General features: G+C 45.7%; 2 protein-coding genes across 2 annotated transcripts in view; both read left to right on the plus strand.

Moving 5' to 3' along the window:
- Positions 1–3,947, plus strand: part of MMP17 (matrix metallopeptidase 17) — a 273,972-nt gene extending 270,025 nt beyond the window's left edge. Inside the window, exon 10 of the transcript XR_014002950.1 lies at positions 3,896–3,947. The gene's annotated coding sequence lies outside the window, so the exon portion shown is untranslated. The remainder of the gene's footprint in view (positions 1–3,895) is intronic.
- The window catches only part of ULK1 (unc-51 like autophagy activating kinase 1), a 109,547-nt gene that overhangs the window by 69,783 nt on the left and 22,193 nt on the right, over positions 1–17,571 (plus strand). Inside the window, exons 12-16 of the mRNA XM_081174747.1 lie at positions 8,546–8,634; positions 9,929–10,082; positions 12,563–12,623; positions 14,157–14,246; positions 15,312–15,440. Coding sequence (XP_081030873.1) covers positions 8,546–8,634; positions 9,929–10,082; positions 12,563–12,623; positions 14,157–14,246; positions 15,312–15,440 — 523 coding nt within the window. The remainder of the gene's footprint in view (positions 1–8,545; positions 8,635–9,928; positions 10,083–12,562; positions 12,624–14,156; positions 14,247–15,311; positions 15,441–17,571) is intronic.

The following is a 17,571-nucleotide window of genomic DNA, read 5'->3' on the forward strand; positions in this document are numbered from 1 at the left end:
GTCTAAGGGATGGAGAATTTTGGAGGGGTGGAAAGTGGAACAGTTCCAGAACTGAAAGTAAATAGAGGCTTTCTTACATGTTGAGGATACATCTAAATGACACCTGAGAAGTTTCTTCTTAGGAGACAGATGAAAAATTAAGAATTTCCCAAAGAACACACGCTATGACTTTTGTGGTAGAATAGATGCTTTGTATGCAAAAGGTCAAGGTTGAGTTTCCCACATGTTATCATTGAAAGAATCTTAGGGCACGAATCTGGGAGTCCTTGGAAAGCCACTACCACTTTGAGAAGAAGCAGTATTTAGCTAGCCCCAACCAGATGCCCTCCAGTTGTCTCAGAACTATAACTGTTGGCAATCGTGGGGCTAGATGGGGCTCGTGGGAGCTATATTCCAAAGCATGTGGAGGGTACCAGGTTGGGGGAGAGGGGCTTGATGAACCGGTAATCTGACTCTGTGTATAAAGTGGCTTTGTACAGCGAATTTCAGAACTTAAATCAGGCATGGGGTATGCTATAGCATAATCCATCTGCAACAGGATTGGTTCAAGGGTGGAGCTAGACATTATCTCGGCAAAAATGTGGGTTCTGACATAATAGGAATGTGTGGGGTGAGAACCACGTGCAAGACTGGGTCAGTGGGGGCTGGGGGCTTTTACTTTTCCAATTCTCACCTGACAAAGTGCCCCTTCACTGGAGCGGGTTTACCAAATAGTGTTTTTGGAACTACGTAGTGATAGTTGTAGCGTGTGTGTGTGTATGTGTGTGTGTGTGAGAGAGAGAGAGAGCGAGAGCGAGAGAGAGAGAGTGCAATTATCATGGATCAATTCTCTTATCAGGTCAGCCAGTCAGCAAACGATGGGAGATACTGGGGACTTCTACATTCTGCTTTAAACCTGTCGTAAGCCTGCCACAAGGTGTCCTAACATTGGACGCCTGTAGGGAAACCTAAGCCTTGGGTCACCATTGCTTCGAAGCAGGAGAGTTATGATTTCATTCCCTGATCGTAATTTTAAATAATACAATCCCCCCCTCCCTTAACTATACTTAGGTGTCACTCCCACGGGCAGAAAAATATTCTCCTGGTTTAGGGGCGCTTCCAAGCCCTCCCGGTCCTTACCTACAACCGCAGTGTCACCCTGGGGGGAAGGCCACCCTCGAAACCGGAAAGCGTTTTCCCGACTCAAGGGCACTTACAGACCTGCAGACTTCCCTGCTCCCGCCACGGTGCCCCAGTGGAGAAACATTTCTACGAAATCTGAGCCCCTTGCCAACCAGGAAGGATCTTCTGCGCCCCAGGCAGCCTGGCAGCCACCACGAACAGTACCGCCATCGGCTCCGGCATTATGGAAGCCGAGCTGCAGCCCGCGGGGATTCCCGCAGAAGCAAGAAAGGATTTTCTTGACTTGGCCTCCATTTCCTTCACTGCCAGCCTCCTCACAACCACTGCGTGGGGTGACCCCGCCAAAACGGCCAAGCCAAGAGAGGCAGAGAAGAGCTCCCATCTTCCGGCCACTGTCTCCTGCATCGTCCAGCCCACTGCCTTGGGACACTGGTCCCATGAGACGCCCATGCCAACAGGCGCTTGCACGCCCTAGGTCACGGCACAGCTACATCTGGGTGTGAATCGGGAAGAAAGCTCATCAGGTCACAGCCTTCAGCCAGAAAAGAAAACTATGCTGCACAACCAAACTGAGAAGAGAAGCTTGAGTTTTTCATCTTTTGGTGCTTGGTATACGAGAGGGCTTTTGTCCGGAGGCTTGTAATCATGTACTTCAGTCCTAATACTTGTCTGTAGGGGCCTCAGGCCAAGTTCATAAAGAATAGTAACATGGTAGTCAGTCGAATACCAGAAGGCAGCTGATCATGTGACTCCAGCAGTTGTGTCCAAGTTATTCATGCTTAGGGTAGACATGACTAACTTAAGGTCATTAATTTCAGTGGGTCCACTCTAAAGGTTAGTTGGATGTAACCCACATTCCCCCATTCCCTCATCCTCACACCTGGACAGGCCCTCCAAAGATTTGTGGTGTTAGGTTTGAAAGGCTCCAGATCCATGTGGCGAGTGACTCTTGTGTGGTGAGTGGCTGCCAGGTTGCTGCTTGTGTGTGTGCATTAATCAGGACTCTCGAGAGAAGAACCAGAAAGCTGAAGGTGCCTAGAGATCTCAGTGTTTAGGGGAACCATTTTGAGGAAAGTGGTGGCTTCTTCATCCTCTGATTTCTTGTTACCTGTGCTGTGATGGATAAATGACAGGAGCAGCTTGCTTGTGCTTCTTTTAAGAGTCTTATTCATACGATTCCCTGAGCACTTGCTTTATCTGTGGCTATTTGCCTGGTCTCCTGGTGGTGTTATTGGAAGACACCATAACTCAGTTAGTGCACAGTGCAGACAGCCCTCTAGTCAGAAGGGTGTCAGGACAGGAAAATATCTCTGTGAGACCTTGGAGAGATATTTGTCAGGATAGATGCAATGGAGCTGGGTGAAACCAATGAGCTTGGCAACAGAGAATGTATTGTGTTGATCATGGTACCTTCCACCAAGATATGGTCAGTAGTTTCTGCCTCATACAATTCTCTCTTTCCTTGATTTTTTTTTTAAAGCTTCCTTGGCCTGCCCAATAATGAAACTGGGCATGGTGCAAGTTCTTTATCTTTTCTCAGCACCACCGAGTCCTTTTGGATGCCTTCATTCTATTAACTGGAAACTTGTTTTCTATATGTTCGTTCCAGTTTTATTTATTTATAGCCTATTTATATGCTTTGTTCCTATTTTTTTCTATTTATATATATCTGTAAAGTGAGACATCTGTATTTCTGAATTATGAAAAATAAATATTTTTTTAAAAACGAAACTGTATAACTTGGGCAGAGGTGTTTGTGTTTTGCCATAAAAGTTGCTTAGTGGATTTCCTCCCCCCCCCCATTTAATGATAACTAAAGATATTGCATGGCAACAATAACCTGTGTGGGGTCATATTGGTGGTACCGGCAGTGGTAAGGCTAGAGCTGCAGCTCAGTTAAAGAAGTGCCAGTTGCTAAATCATGACAGTTTTAATTCAGTTTTATCAGTTAATCTATTGGGCAAAACCAGTTTCTAAAGCTCTTGGCATGTTTCCTTTGTGTTCAGATGTATTGTAGCAGGCATCATCCTACAGCGAGGGTCGGGGATGCTACAGCCCTTTTTATGATGCTGGACTACAACTCCCACCATCCTTGATCATTGACTATGCTGGCTGAGGCTGATGGGAGTTGGAGTCCCACAACCTATGGAGGAACTCAGGTTCCCCGCCATTGTTGCTAGAAGTGTTCCCTACCATGTGTAAATACAGTGGTGCCCCACATGACGAATGCCTTGCAAGACTGAAAACCCGCTAGACGAAAGGGTTTTCCGTTTTTGAGCTGCTTCACAAGACGATTTTCCCTATGGGCTTGCTTTGCAAGACGAAAACGTCTTGCGAGTGTTCCGATTTTTTTCGCTCCCCCCCTTTTGCTAAGCCGCTAATAGCCTTTTAGCCGCTAATCCGCTAAGCCTTTAATAACCGCTAAGCCTTTAATAGCCGCTAAACCGCTAATCCGCTAAGCTGCTAATAGGGTTGCCTCGCAAGACGAAAAAACCGCTAGACGAAGAGACTCTCGGAACGGATTAATTTCGTCTTGCGAGGCACCACTGTAACGCCTCTTCTGTGATGATGCCTTCTATAAGTAGCAAGACTGCCTTTTTTAAGATAGTTCTTTCCACTTGCAGTTGTTTTTAAATAAACTCATTTATATTAAAAAAACAACAACCTGCACTGCTGATATAATATTTAGCACTGTGTTAGTGGATTTAAAAGTTCTTAAATCAAATACAGTGGTACCTCGGGTTACATATGCTTCAGGTTACAGATGCTTCAGATTACAGACACTTCAGGTTACAGACTCTGCTAACCCAGAAATAGTACTTCGGGTTAAGAACTTTGCTTCAGGATGAGAACAGAAATCGTGCTCTGGCTGTGCGGCGGCAGCGGGAGGCCCCATTAGCTAAAGTGGTGCTTCAGGTTAAGAACAGATTCAGGTTAAGAATGGACCTTGGAACTGATTAGAACCCCTTTAAAATACCTCTGTGTGTGTGTGTGTGTCCCACAAATCCCACCCCACTATCACTTTATAAATTCACCAATGTAATTGTTGCTTAATGCAGAGCCCTTCACTAGGCAAGAACCACCGCAGCTCAACAATTCAGCTGTGGTGTTGTTCATCTAAGGAAGATTTCTCCCCCAAGTGAGCTGTGCTGCATTTTTAGAACAGACTGTGGTGGAGAGATCTGGGACCTAATCTTTCTCAATTAAGCAAGGACTTGGAGACTCAGCAGGCCTCCTTTTGTGAGGAGAGGAATTATACAGTGGTGCCCCGCAAGACGAAATTAATTCATTCCGCAAGTTTTGTCGTCTAGCGAATTTTTCGTCTTGCGAATCACGAAATCCCATAGGAATGCATTGAAAATCAATTAATGCGTTCCTATGGTCAAAAAAAGTCCAAACAAAGCCAAATTTGGTACAACAACAGTTTATTAACTGCTCTTTAAAGTCACACATACTGTAAAGAGCAGTTCAAAAATTGAAGGGAAAATAAATTAACTTTATAAACAAAACATGTCTTTGTTTTTAGACAAAGGAAACAAAGTCGCGAGACGTTTTCGTCTTGCGAAGCAAGCCCATAGGGAAATTCGTCTTGCGAGGCAAATCGAAAACGGAAAAACCTTTCGTCTAGCGAGTTTTTTGTCTTGCGAGGCATTCGTCTTGCGAGGTACCACTGTATAGGTAATCTAAAGATTTGTGGGTGGAGACACCTAATTCAAGTTTAATATCACTGTCTCTCCACGCTCAAGGTGAAATAATCAGGTTGGTGGAGCTAGTTTCTTTTAAAGGATGCCAGATCTTCACCTAGAGACCTTTTAAAGCGCTTTAAGGAATCAAGGCAGGAGACACCAGCTATCCCCTCTGTCTCATTGCTCCACCGATCCCTTTGCCCCTCTCTTCCCACACCTGCTTGGGGGCAAAAATAATAATCTTGTTCATCTCCTGTCCCAGCCTCTCTCCACATGCTACTTCCTTTGATTCACCAGACTCATTCCTGTTTTGCCCAGACTCTTGCTTTTGCTGAGTCCCACTTTTTGCCTCTTGCTTGGCACTAAACGCCCTGGACTACTTTCTTCAGCCTGGCAGAGGATTTTCCTTTGTGATCATCTGCAGTGGTGCAGAGTCATATGCAACATGAATCCTCCAGTCCTAGGGAACCCTGGCAGGGGTCGAGTGTGTGTGAGCTCCTGCAGTTGTGCTTGTGAATGGCCCCTGCCTGGAGGAATATGTAACCCTGCTCATTTATACGAAAGCAGTTCCCTGGATGGTGCCCCATCTATATCCATATATACCTGCAGTGTAAATAGTTTGGCAGTTGTAATGAGCCATTTGTAAATGCTGTGTGGATTTGTGAGTCCTGGCTGAGATACCAGCAAGTCTATGCTGAATTCCCCTTAAGATTTCGGTGGGAATAGCAAGATCATTTTTGTATAGATGTGGTTTCTTCATGCACTGTCAGTGCTGCAGTTTGTGTAGCGGAGTGCTTGGTCCTCCATTGCTCCATCATGCACACACAATGAGGCAAGCGCTCCGTATGCAATCATGCAAGTATGAAATCTTCAAACACTTGGTTCCCCACCACCACACATGGGTGTCACTGAAAGCAGAAGTTCTTGTCACCACATAGGAAGGAACTTACCCTATTAACTATTTTGGCCATCTAGTCTTAAGACTGTCTGTTTGGTCCAGCAGTGACTTTGTAGAACCTCCAGAGGAGGCTGTTCTCATCACCCAGTACCTCATATTGTTTTAACTAGCAATTTCGGGGACTGGAGCTCAGGTGTTTGGCATGCAAAGCATGAGCTCTACCTCTAAGCTCTGGCCCCCTCCCCTGTTCTCCTTTAATTTTTTAAAAAATTATTTTCCATTTCAAATTTTCACATTCAAGCCAAAAGATAACCATATGATAGTCATTGACTTCCCTTCCCCGCCCCCCTTCCATGGTTCATTTTAGTTACCCATTGCTACTGCATATCCTGATTAATCCCTCTTTCCCTTTCTGAGCATATATCATCCAGGCTTGCATAGACAAAAATCCTGCTTTGTTTTCTCCTTCCCTTGCAGTGTACAAATAATTCCCTCCCTCTTTTTATTATTGGGTTATCCTATTGGTTTCCTCACACCAATCCCACCAGCGCCTTACCTCCGAATGGTGCTTGTCTGCCAAAATATGCTAAGCGCAGGCAGTCAAAACATGGTTTCACAGGGCAAGTGAACACCTGGCTGTTAAAACATCAGCAATATGATGTCATTTTATGGTAGTCCCCAGGGATGTTTTCATTAATTAAATATGTTTTGACTTTACTGAGAACATTTTTCTTCTGTGTGCAACCACCACCGTCTTAGCCTTCTAGTTATCAGCTGGAGAAAAGTACATCTCATTCTTTTGGAGTAATAGAAGCTATAGCTGGACAGTAATTTTCCTGTTGCTGTTGTACAGAGAGAGAGAAAACAGCTGCAGCTGGGGTGTGTTAATTAATTACAGCTTTACACCCTTCAAAATTAATTATAGCCTTCCACCCTTCAAAACAAATAGCAATGCTTTAAAACGTTTTTCACACATGATGTGAAAATTCAGAATCAATCAATTTCACTGTGCTCCAGCGCTCAGTTTTCTTTATATTTTCTCTCGCGCTTTATTTATTTAATTGAAAGTATTCCAGTTCTGTTTTTCTGCATCAATGTGAGCTACTCAAGGCAGCTCAGAAATTATTTTAAAAACAAACAAACAAACCAACCATCATTGAATGCCTACAAAACACAACCCAACACAAAACACAGAAACACAAAACAATAATAAATTCTTCAAATTGTGTGAAAAACCAGACACAGTGCTTGAGATACCTCTGAAATGTCTGATAATGGTAGGAAGCCTGCCAAACAATATCTGTCTATCTTTTCCCCACCCTCTCTTTTGCTTGGAATGCCATTGGAGGAAGCCATACCGATAGCTCTAGGGCAGGGATGGAGAACTTCACCACAGTTCTCCATGTGCTGGTAACTTCATGGGTGGATACCTGCAATGCTCTCCATGTGGAGCTACCTTGGGGCTGACCCAGAGGGAGCAGGTGGGGCAGGACACCATAGCCAGGTTGCTTGTGAAGGCAAGCTGCCACCAGGATGCAGCACCTCAAAGGCTGCAGGATTTGGACTGTTTGCCCGTCCTCTACTGGGCCAAGTTCAAACATTTTGGTACTAAGACTCTAAACAGCTCAGGATCAGATTTCTTAAGAGACCAGTTTATCCACCACTGCAGTTTATGGAAGAGCTTCTCCTCCAACTTCCAAAAAAATTGGAAGCTCGCTCTGCAGTAACTTGGAGAAGTGCTTTTATTGTTGCTGCCCTTGTTCTGTGGAACAGCATTCCTGCTGAGATAGAACAGATGCCCATTATCTGCCCTTTCTGGAAGCTACCGAAGGCATTTTTTGTTCCAACAGCTTTCCCAACAGCATGACTAGGTTTCTGCTATGGGTATATTTGGTGTTGTTCAGAAATTTATCTGCTGCTGTTTATTTATTTGTTGGTGGTGTTTAACTGTTTTCAGCTGGTTCTGCTGCATTTGGTACATTGCCTTGAGGCATGTGTGTAAGGTGATCGATAAATTAGAATAAGTTGTGACCCTCTAGATATTGCTGGACTCCAGCTCCCAGTGATTGGGAGCAATGGGGGTTTGAGTCCCAACAAGATCTGGAGGACTCCAGATTATCTGGGTAAGGAATTCCAAAGGGCATTTAGGGAAGGCTCTGTCAAGTGTACTTGACCACTGTCTGCATTATTTTGGACCCTGCGCTTTGGCTCGGAGGACTTTCGGAGCGGCTTCCAATTAAAAACCGCCAACCACATCCTAAAAAATACTTAAAGCAACAACACCACAAGAATCTGCGCATGAGGACGGAGAAAGGACTCCTGGTTTTTTAAGAAATATATTAGACCTGAGTCATGCCACTGTTGTGGTGCTGCAACAAAAAAAGTTGTTTGTGTTCTAGAAGGCAGACAGCAGGTTGGGCCTATCTTGTGCCCTCCAAACGTTGTTGGCCTGCACTCCCCCCCCTCCAACCATTGGCCATGCTAGATGGGGCTGATGGGAGCTGGGAGTCCACCGTCTGCATTGACTACCCCTGACAGAGACCAAATTCATTTAGAAGCCAGAAAATGGCGTCTCAGACTTCAGAATCTGCTGCAGGGTGAAATAAACGACAGCTTCACAGACGGGGGGCAAGCGAAAGAGCACCTGCCACATTTAGTTGCACTGAATGCCAACTTGTTTCTCCCTCCCCCCTTCCCTGCCTCAGTTCAGTGACGTCGCCTGGCACCTGAGGTAAATCCGTTAGCGTGAGGAAGCCAAGAAAGCTGTTCTAATCCCGCTGTTGACAACCTAGAAAGCATGACCTTTCTTTCTTCTCTCCCCTCCCCCTGCCCTCTTCAGCTGCTTCTGTGCCAATGCCTTCTTATCCGAGCTCTGGGTCTGGGAGTTCGTCCAGCAGCTCTTCCACGTCCCATCTCGCATCTCCTCCCGTAAGTACAATGCACGCCTCTTAAGCGCTGTTGGTTTTCCTCCTCCCTCTTGTTTGCCACTGGGCCGTTCTGGTGGCTGCTGACGATGTCTTCCTCTGGGTGCCCACCACACCGCCAGTCCACCATGCAGGGTGGCATTTTCAAGGGAGAGAACCATCTTCAGCTGTGTGTGGCAGATCCCAAGTCAGCCCACGTAAGAAGCACTCAGATCGAAGGCTCGTCTAGTCTAGCATCCTGCTTCCTCACAATGACCAGCCCACAAACAGGGTATGAGCACAGCAGCTCTCTGCCCACTTGGCGCCCCCAGCAGTCTGTATTCAGATGCAGGCTGCCTCTGGATCCTGGAGGCAGCATGTGGGTAGCCTTATCCTCTGTGAATGTGTCTAATCCCCTTTTAAAGCCACCTTAGTTTGTGGACTTTATCACATCTTATGGAAGTAGATTCCACAATATAACTGTGCGCTTGTGGGGGGAGGAGGAAGAGCCCGTCCTCTCTATCTCTTTGGTCTGCCCTGAATCTTGCTCTATTCAGTTTCATTGGGTGAACCTGGGTTCTGGAGAGAGGAAAAACTAGTTCGCTGAATCCATTTTCTCTGTATTGTGCATCAGTTTCTAAACCTCTATCATGTCCTCCCTTGCTCACTTCAAAAACAAACCCAAAAACTCCTCCTAAGGGAGTTATTGTACCTCTTCTGTAGCTTTTCCAGCTCTACAGTATCCTTTGCTTGAGATACAGTGAGCAGAACCATGTGCACTATATTCTAATTGCGGTTGCACCATTGGTTTCATGGCAGCCTCCACCCAAAGGGGCTTAGTGTGTAGGGAATAAAGGAACAATGAGTGACCCCAACTCAGAATATGGCTCTCATTTCCACCTGCAAATTTGAAGGTTTGTTTCTTCAACCCTCTAAATATCGTAAGAAAGCAGAGACTAAAAGCAAATTTGGTGGCAATTTTTGTATTGTCACAACATCGCTAGCCCCATAAGCGGGACTTCTGTAAGGTAATAATGGGATAACAGCCACCACATACTGGGGGACTTTCTGTGTCAAAGAACCATCCCAATTCCCTGCCGACTGCGCCACTCGATGGTTCTGGGGCCACTGAAATGGCATAGTTTTGTCTTGGGGCCTTTGGAGAACTGCCTTGAAAGAAGCAGCTGTTCCATAGACACCATGTGCTGGCAGAAACTCCTTTTCTGGGAGTGCTTTTTGGTGCGGAAGAGCCTGCAGAATGAGTTGCTTCCGAGGTTTGCGTTTTCACTCCTGTTTCTCCTTCCCCTTCCCTCGAACAGTCCCTTGGAGAGATGGCACATCTCCCTGAGAAGGTTTTAGCCTCTCCTACCCAGCCCGGCTTCCTTCATGGGTCGAAGGAGTCGGCTGGCGGCAGCAGCAAGAACTCCTCCTGTGACACTGACGACTTCGTCATGGTGCCAGCCCAGTTTGCAAGTAAGCAGTCTGGTTTCTTTTCGAAGCAGAGGCATGGCTGATGGTGTGGCGGAAGAGGTTGTGGGCATGCCTCAATGGCAGGAGACAGCAACCATAATCTCACGAGCCCTGCTGGTTGCCAGTTTGCATCTTGGCCGAAATCAATGTGCTCACCTTAGTGTTTAAAGCCCTAAGAGACTTGGGCCCCAAATATCTGGAAAACCGCTCTCTGCTGTTGAGATCAGCAATGGCAGCCTTTTGAGTAGTTCCACCGCTATCAGAGGCTTAGGGTGGCAGCAGCCCAGGAGAGGGCATTCTCTGTGGCAGCCACAAAGTTGCAGCATTCCTGCCCTACAGAGGGGCATCTGTGCAGTTTTTCTCATATGAGCTTTACCCCGGTGTATGTTTTTAGGACCCGTCCTATTCTCGCGGTTGCGATTTGTTCTTAAGCTGTTTTTAATGTTGTATTTCAAATTGCTGTGACTTGCACTGGGACTTTGGGAGGTGAAGGGCGAGTAATATATCGTTATATTTAGGTACTCCTCTTCCGTGCTACAGCAGCGCATGAGAGACAGGAAGGAGCAGGGATGAGTGCAAGAGCTCTGCCCCTCTCCATGGGTCCTTCCTTCCATTGTTGTGCAGGGAGGGTAACCCAAGCAGAGCAGGCAGCCTGGGACAGGCAGCTGCCCTCTAACTGCAGAAAGGGGGCAAACTAGCATGGTTAGCCCCACTCTCCCCTTTGCAAACAGATTTATTTGGGCAGATTAATGTCCAGATAACGTTGCATGCTTTGAACAGGAGAAGGGGAACAGCTTCCCGGTTCACAAAGCTGCTGAGATTTGAAATCGGTTGTTCTTCAGCTTGGGGTTTTCTGTAGCGAGAAGCCATGGTGGGGAGATAGCTGAGCAGGCAGGCTTGTTGGGAACCAGTGTTTTAGGTCCGTGTTTGGGAGCTCCTGCCATCCAATTACATGTCCAGGAACTGGAAAAAGGCACACTGGCAGGACCCACTATTCGTAGGCAGGTGCTGGGGACCCAGCTAGTAGGGAGCACACTTCATGCTTGTCCAGCCCCCCACCCCAGTCCTTTTCCTTGTGGTGGGCCTCTATTTAAATTCCTCTCATTGCCCCAAAGTGATGCCGTATTGGGGGTGTTTGGGCGAATGAAAATGGTGCCCCCCATGCCCACACTGATGATTCCCTGTCCCTCCTTGAAGTGCCACAGTTCTCCTCCATTCAATAAGTTCCCAAGAGGGACCAGAGATGCTGGAAGCCTTCCAGAGAACACTTTGCCCAGGGTCCCCTGAAACCAGTGTTACCGAGGAAAGAGGCACTGCAAGTTGGTCCCGTTTTTGATGTTTGAACCCTCAGTAATACTTATCCGCTGGGATGAGCTACAGGCACCAGGCAAAGGGTGCTGTGGTGTGCATATGTGTGTGTTTCAACCTTGATACATTTTCAAAGGGATATGACACAAGCACACCATGATGCCACAGAGTGCTGGAAAATCTCCTGTCTTCTGCAAACAGAAATGAAATCACACATGTATTTTTTAAAAAAAAAACAAAAAAAAACGAGGATTTGCAAAACTGAAATTGTTTCTTTGAAAAATACCCTACAGGCTCCCAATAGGAAGCTCATCCTCTGAACGCCAGTCTTTTATCTAGCCAAAATGAGACCCTCCACACACAAAAGCAGGGAGGTGGCAGTAGGCTTGGGGAAGTTCAAAATGTCATTGAGGGATTGTGCAGCCCACTGAGGGCTGAATATGCTCAGAGTCATAAGGAATGGGATTGGCTGTAGTATGCAAGAAAGGGGCTTGTTTGGTGCCTTGAGCAGGAGCCCTTTGCCCCTGCTGCAGGTCCAACTTTTCAGATATTACAAGCCTTGGGCCAGTGACATCTTTTGTGTTATTTGCGCAATCACGCCTCTTCGCATATGAGCAAAGTGTCTTCACTCCCATCCTATCATACAAGTTTGTACAGAAGGTCACACAAGACCTGGTTATTGCATGGCTAAGGTCTAGCCAGCCTCCCACTGTGTGAATAATGGGGTCGTCACAGGCATGAATGTCCGTACTGAATCTCTACTTGCAGCCTCCAGGTGTTGCCAAACTACAGGTCCCTTTTCCCCCCACCATTGGTCATGCTGGCTTAGGGCTGATGGGAGTTGGAGTCCAGCTATAACTGGAGAGCCACAGGTTCTCCACCCTTTCTTTTTAGCCTAATTGTGGGAAAGGTCACATTAGTGGTGTTGAGAAGAAGTCGTCGTTCCCAAAGAGAGTATGCAAGAGAGGCCTCCGTGGCTTCAGTCTCTCTTCTAAAAAGAATTCTATAAAAGCTCACACAACATTTGAGGGCCTTCAAAGACCTCTCCTTTATGTGCAGTTCTCACATGTCCACAGACCTGGGGGGGGGGGATTAATAGTGCATGTGCATGCTCTTTATGTAATTACTGAAGCATGGGCCTGAAATTAATATTTTCAGAACTTTTTAAAACTTAGGTGATATCGCTGTGGAGGCTGCAGGAGGAAAAACTATCCAGGACAGCCTGATGTGTAGTGGGTAAGGAACTTTAGTGTGTGTTTTCTTATTTTATTTATACTTTTTATTTAGTTATTTATTTAACTGATTTTACAATCATTTTAACATTTTAAAACTTGACTTTTCCTTCCCTCTCTTTCTGTGGTTGCTTGAATTTATTTTTAATATCTTCTGCATATCCAAATTAACTTAACTTACTCATTTATTTATTTTCTTTTAATATATACTCTTATGTAACTGCAGGTTATTACAATAATCCTGCCAGTGTTTTCATCGGTTTACAATTTATCTGTAAATATTCAATAAACCATTTCCATTCTTTTATAAAAGGTTTGTTAACTTGATTTCTTATTCTCCCAGTAAGTTTCGCCATTTCTGCATATTCCATAAGTTTTTGTATCCATTCTTCCTTTGCTGGGACTTCTTCTTCTTTCCATTTTGGGGCAAGTAGCATTCTTGCCTCCTGTAATCACATACATGAATAAGTTTCTATACAATTTAGGTAGTTCTATCCTTATAATTCCCAAGAGAAAGGCTTCTGTTTTGTTTTGTTTTGTTTTTTGTTTTGTTTTGTTTTGTTTTGTTTTGTTTTGACAAATGTTATTTTAAACATCCTTTTCATTTCATTGTATATCATTTCCCAGTAAGCCTTAACCTTACTACAAGACCACCACATGTGATAAAAAGAACTTCCTTTCTCTTTACATTTCCAACACTTATTTGATTTAGACTTGTACATTTTTGCCAGCTTACTTGGTATTAGATACCATCTTGAACAGTTTTATACTGAGGCCATTTGACCAGCTTAACACAGTATTGTCTGCTCCAGGGATGAAAACATGTGGCCTTCTAGATGTCTTTCCCCTCGTCCTTGGAACTCCCATTGGCCATGCTTTCTGGAAAGTTGAGAGTCCCAGTAACACGGTCCCTGACCTGGCAACAGCTCTCCAAAGTCTTTCCCCTTGTTGCTCTCTTGAGACCATGGCTGGAGATACCAGCAACTGAACTCTGCAGCTTCCGTGTATAAATCATGCGCTCTTACTACTGACTTGTGGTCTTTCAGTAAAGAGCCCATGGATCCCTTGAGGTAGCCTCCATAGAGGCTCAGGAGAATCCATGGGGCAAGCTGTGTACAGTGGATCCAGCCAATTCTTTTCCTGGCATGGAACAGTTGTGAATAAATCATTTGTTGCAAACAACAAATGTGACTAAGAAGCTTGCAACTTGAGAACACAAGAGCAGCCGTGCTGGATCGAGCCAATAGCCCATGTAGTCCAAAATTCTTCTCCCTCATTGGCCAACCAGGGGAAGCCCACATGAAAGATGTGAGTGCAAAAGCTCATGTTCCCCGGCAACTGTGATTCAGCAGCATTGTGCATGACTAATCGCCATTGATAGTCTTACCCTCCACAATTTGTCTGATCATCCTTTCAGGCTGTCCAAGCTGGTAGCTCTCACTACAACTTGTAGTAGGCTTGGCAAGGTTCGCTGAAGTGCTGGCATCTCCCTCTACTGCAAATAATGTTGCTGTTGTTTTTTCTTCCCTTTTTCCAGGAGTTCCCTGGTGGCTTCAGCAGGCTTGGAAAGCCAAGGGCGAACCCCATCTCCTTCCCCTCCTTACAGCGGCTCTCCGAGCCCATCAGGGTAAGAGGAAAATCGGATGAGAGTGTTGGCACTCCTCATCCCCCTAAAAAAAGAGGAGTGTGTGACTCTGTGTGTGTAGATTTGATTTAACTCTCATGGGGTATCTCTGGGGCTTGGCTATACTTTCATGGAGCTTTTGCTACTGGAGGAAAGGGAGAATTGAATTCCCCTACCAGCAGCAAAGAGCAACCAGAGTTGTTGAGCTTACTGTTGCTTCTGTACTCTTATAGGGGTGGAGAGAGGGCACTGAACAGAAACGAGCTGGAAAGCGAAACCTAGCAGAAGCCACATTTTTTTCCTAGGGTGGAGGAGACCTCATATTTTGATTTGGGTTCCTTCGAAAACCATTGGCAATCCTAATGTGCCACTTTCTACAACTTGCCTACCAAAATCCCTTCACTGGCACCACCACACCCTCCAGTTGCCAGCTTTCCATCTCCCTCTCTGGGCCCAAACAGCTCTCCCACTGTGTCAGTTACCATATTGTTCTCCAGTAAAACTTCGTTCTCCCAGGTCCAGCATTGGGGTCAGTATTGGTGGGCATTTGACAAGGCCCAGAACCTCCAGTAAGTTAGGAACCTAGGAAGCTGCCTTATACAGAGTCAGACTGTTGATCTATTGAGCTCAATGGGACCTTCTTCTGCACATGGAACAGGTGCTCTACCATTGAGCTGCAGCCTGCAGGGCCGCCACCCCAGAGCCTCTTGGCTGCTGTTGCCTCCTTCGGTGCCCTCTCTGAGCATGCAAGCAGCGAGGCAGGATTCTCCACTTGCATGTGTGGATTAGGTCAAGGAGAAGAGAGGGCAATTGGTGTCTGTATCAAGGAAGGAGTGGGAAGCCCACTGAATGTATCTTCCCTGTCCAAAACCTGCAGGCGGTGTTCTGTTTGCAAAAACAGTTCCCAGCTCCCCTGCCCCACAGCCGTAAACATTTCTGTGATCCAATTCTCCACTGCTCCCAGGCTCCTACCACCCATTTCCTACTGTTTCCTCCTCTCAACAGACCCTTCCACTTTTCCGAAAACCCATCCTCCCCTAAAAGTGCTCTGTGCTTTTTGTTCTGCAGCCGGCCTGGGCAGTTTTCATCAGGCAGCAAGCATGGGCAGTCGGTCCCCATCCCAGTCCCCACACAGATCCACAACTACCGGCGGATTGAGCAGAACCTTCAGTCTCCTAATCAATACACTTCCCCACGGTGAGTACTGAGGCTTTGATAGCGCTGAGATGTCCGGGAGGCTGTATTCTTGTCTCGCTGCCAATGTTCTTTGGTATAATTGACTCGGCATCAATCAGTGTCGAAAGGTAGCAACCCTGAGGGTTGTTCATGAGCAATCTAGAGAACACCTGGGTGCAGTCTAGAGAATGTCTGGTATGCCCCATGGAAATGAAGGAGGAGCACCAGGCGGCAGGTTGCAGAATTGCATACTTGTCCAGTGGCATGCAATTAGCCTGTCTCCAACATCCTTTTCACAAGCTTGTCTGAAGGCTCATTATGATCTCACCGGGATTAAGAAATGGTCTTGCTCTGAAATAATTTACACACAGATTAGGCAAGCCTTGGGAACCTGTCTTGCCGTTTCCTCATCTGTGGGATCTCATTTTGGTGCTATGTCACAAAAGAACTTTTTAGTAAATGACTATAAACATGCTCTCAAGGCTACTCTCTCTCACTCCAGTGAAAGCTCTTAGGTTGGTGTGTACCAGGTCAGAGCCTTTTCTGTGGTGACCCAGGATCTCTGGAATACCTCCCTTCCCTCCCCTAGAAATGAGCGTGGCTCATTCTTAGTTGGACTTCAGGAAAGCCTTAGTACATATTATAGTGTACTAATAGGTTGCATCCTGCCTTCAGAGCATTGATGCACTAAGAGGCTAAAAATGTGTGCAGTACGAACATGGGGATTTTGATAGGCTTTTTGTTCTAGTTGATTGAGGACATTTGGCCAGCTAATGGTCCGCTCTTGTAAATGACTCTGCACTTTGTTCATTGTTGTTCCTTGTGCTCAGAACTCCATCCCTGAACTTCTATGCCTTTCCTTTTTTCAATATGCATAACATGTTAGATTAACAATAAATGGTCCTGCTATGAGGAAAGTGCAATCTAAAATTTGATACAGAGGAGACAACAGGGAGAGGAAAGGGAGTCTAAAGGGGGAAAACTGTGTTCGTTTCACTTATTTTCCCCCTTGATGCTTCAAACTTTGTTTCTCAGTCCTCTTCCTCCTCATGTAAAATGAGCCTTACGGTGCAATCTTGCCAGGTGAGTTGCATACCGAAGTAGTATACATCTCCATTTGTTTGCATAATTCCTTCATCCTCTGTCTCTTCTATTCCTGCTGTCTCTGTTTCTGTTATCTTCACTCCTCTTTCTCCATTGTCATCAAAGGAAGCTGCCTTATACCAAAGACAGACTTGGAGTCTGCTACAGACTGAATGGCAGTGGCTCTCCAGGGTTTTGCAAGCAGTGGTCTTTTTGAGCCCTAGCTAGAGATGTGAGAGATGGCATGCACAAGGTCCCAGTTTCAAAGCTTGGGCTACTTAGCTACCTACCCTGCCAAAATTTGGATTGGGAGATCCTTGAGGCAGGGACTTATTTTTAAAGCTGGTTTTACTCTGCGTTGCGCCGTTTAACATGGTTCTTTTATCAAAGTTGTTGAGCTTCTTTTTTTCGATTTTGACTTGCCTAAGATCCCACCGCCTTTCAGATATTCTGCCTTTGAAATCCCGGCAATGTCCAGGAAGATCCAGATGTATGGCAGCCCCTAGATATCATTCAATGAACCATATCGGATTTAGGATACAATCCTAAGCAATCTTACTGCAGAGTAACATCCATGGAGCTGTGTAAGACAGTGCTTACTCAGAACAACTTGTTAGTTGATTTAATAGCAAAGTTAAATTCCTTGGAATTTGCATGTTAATGCGGCAATATTTCTGAAGGAGAACAAAGCATACTTTCTTGGGGGATTTCAGATGTTGAATACGTGTGTCACCGTAGGTGCATTCTTAAGAGAAGCCTTCCCTCCCGTGTGTGTGTGGTGGATAAAAGAGAGGTCGAAGTGAGGCACAAATACTTGTTTTCAGACTCTTGTTCGTCATTTGCATTTTTAAAAAATTTGCATCTGTGCATTGGGAAAGTTATAGATATGACTTCCTGATGGAACAGTGGCATTTTTCTAGTCTGTCAAAAGGCTTTATGTTTATTTTAAACTCAGTCAGGGGTGAGGATCATCTGGCTTTCCCGATGTTACTGGACTCCAGCTTCCATCAACCCCAGCTTGCCTGGTCACAACCGTAAAGGATGCTGGGAGTTGTAGTCCAAATACACC

Source organism: Podarcis bocagei (assembly GCF_964188305.1).
Source record: "Podarcis bocagei genome assembly, chromosome: 16".
NCBI classification, from domain to species: Eukaryota; Metazoa; Chordata; class Lepidosauria; order Squamata; family Lacertidae; genus Podarcis; species Podarcis bocagei.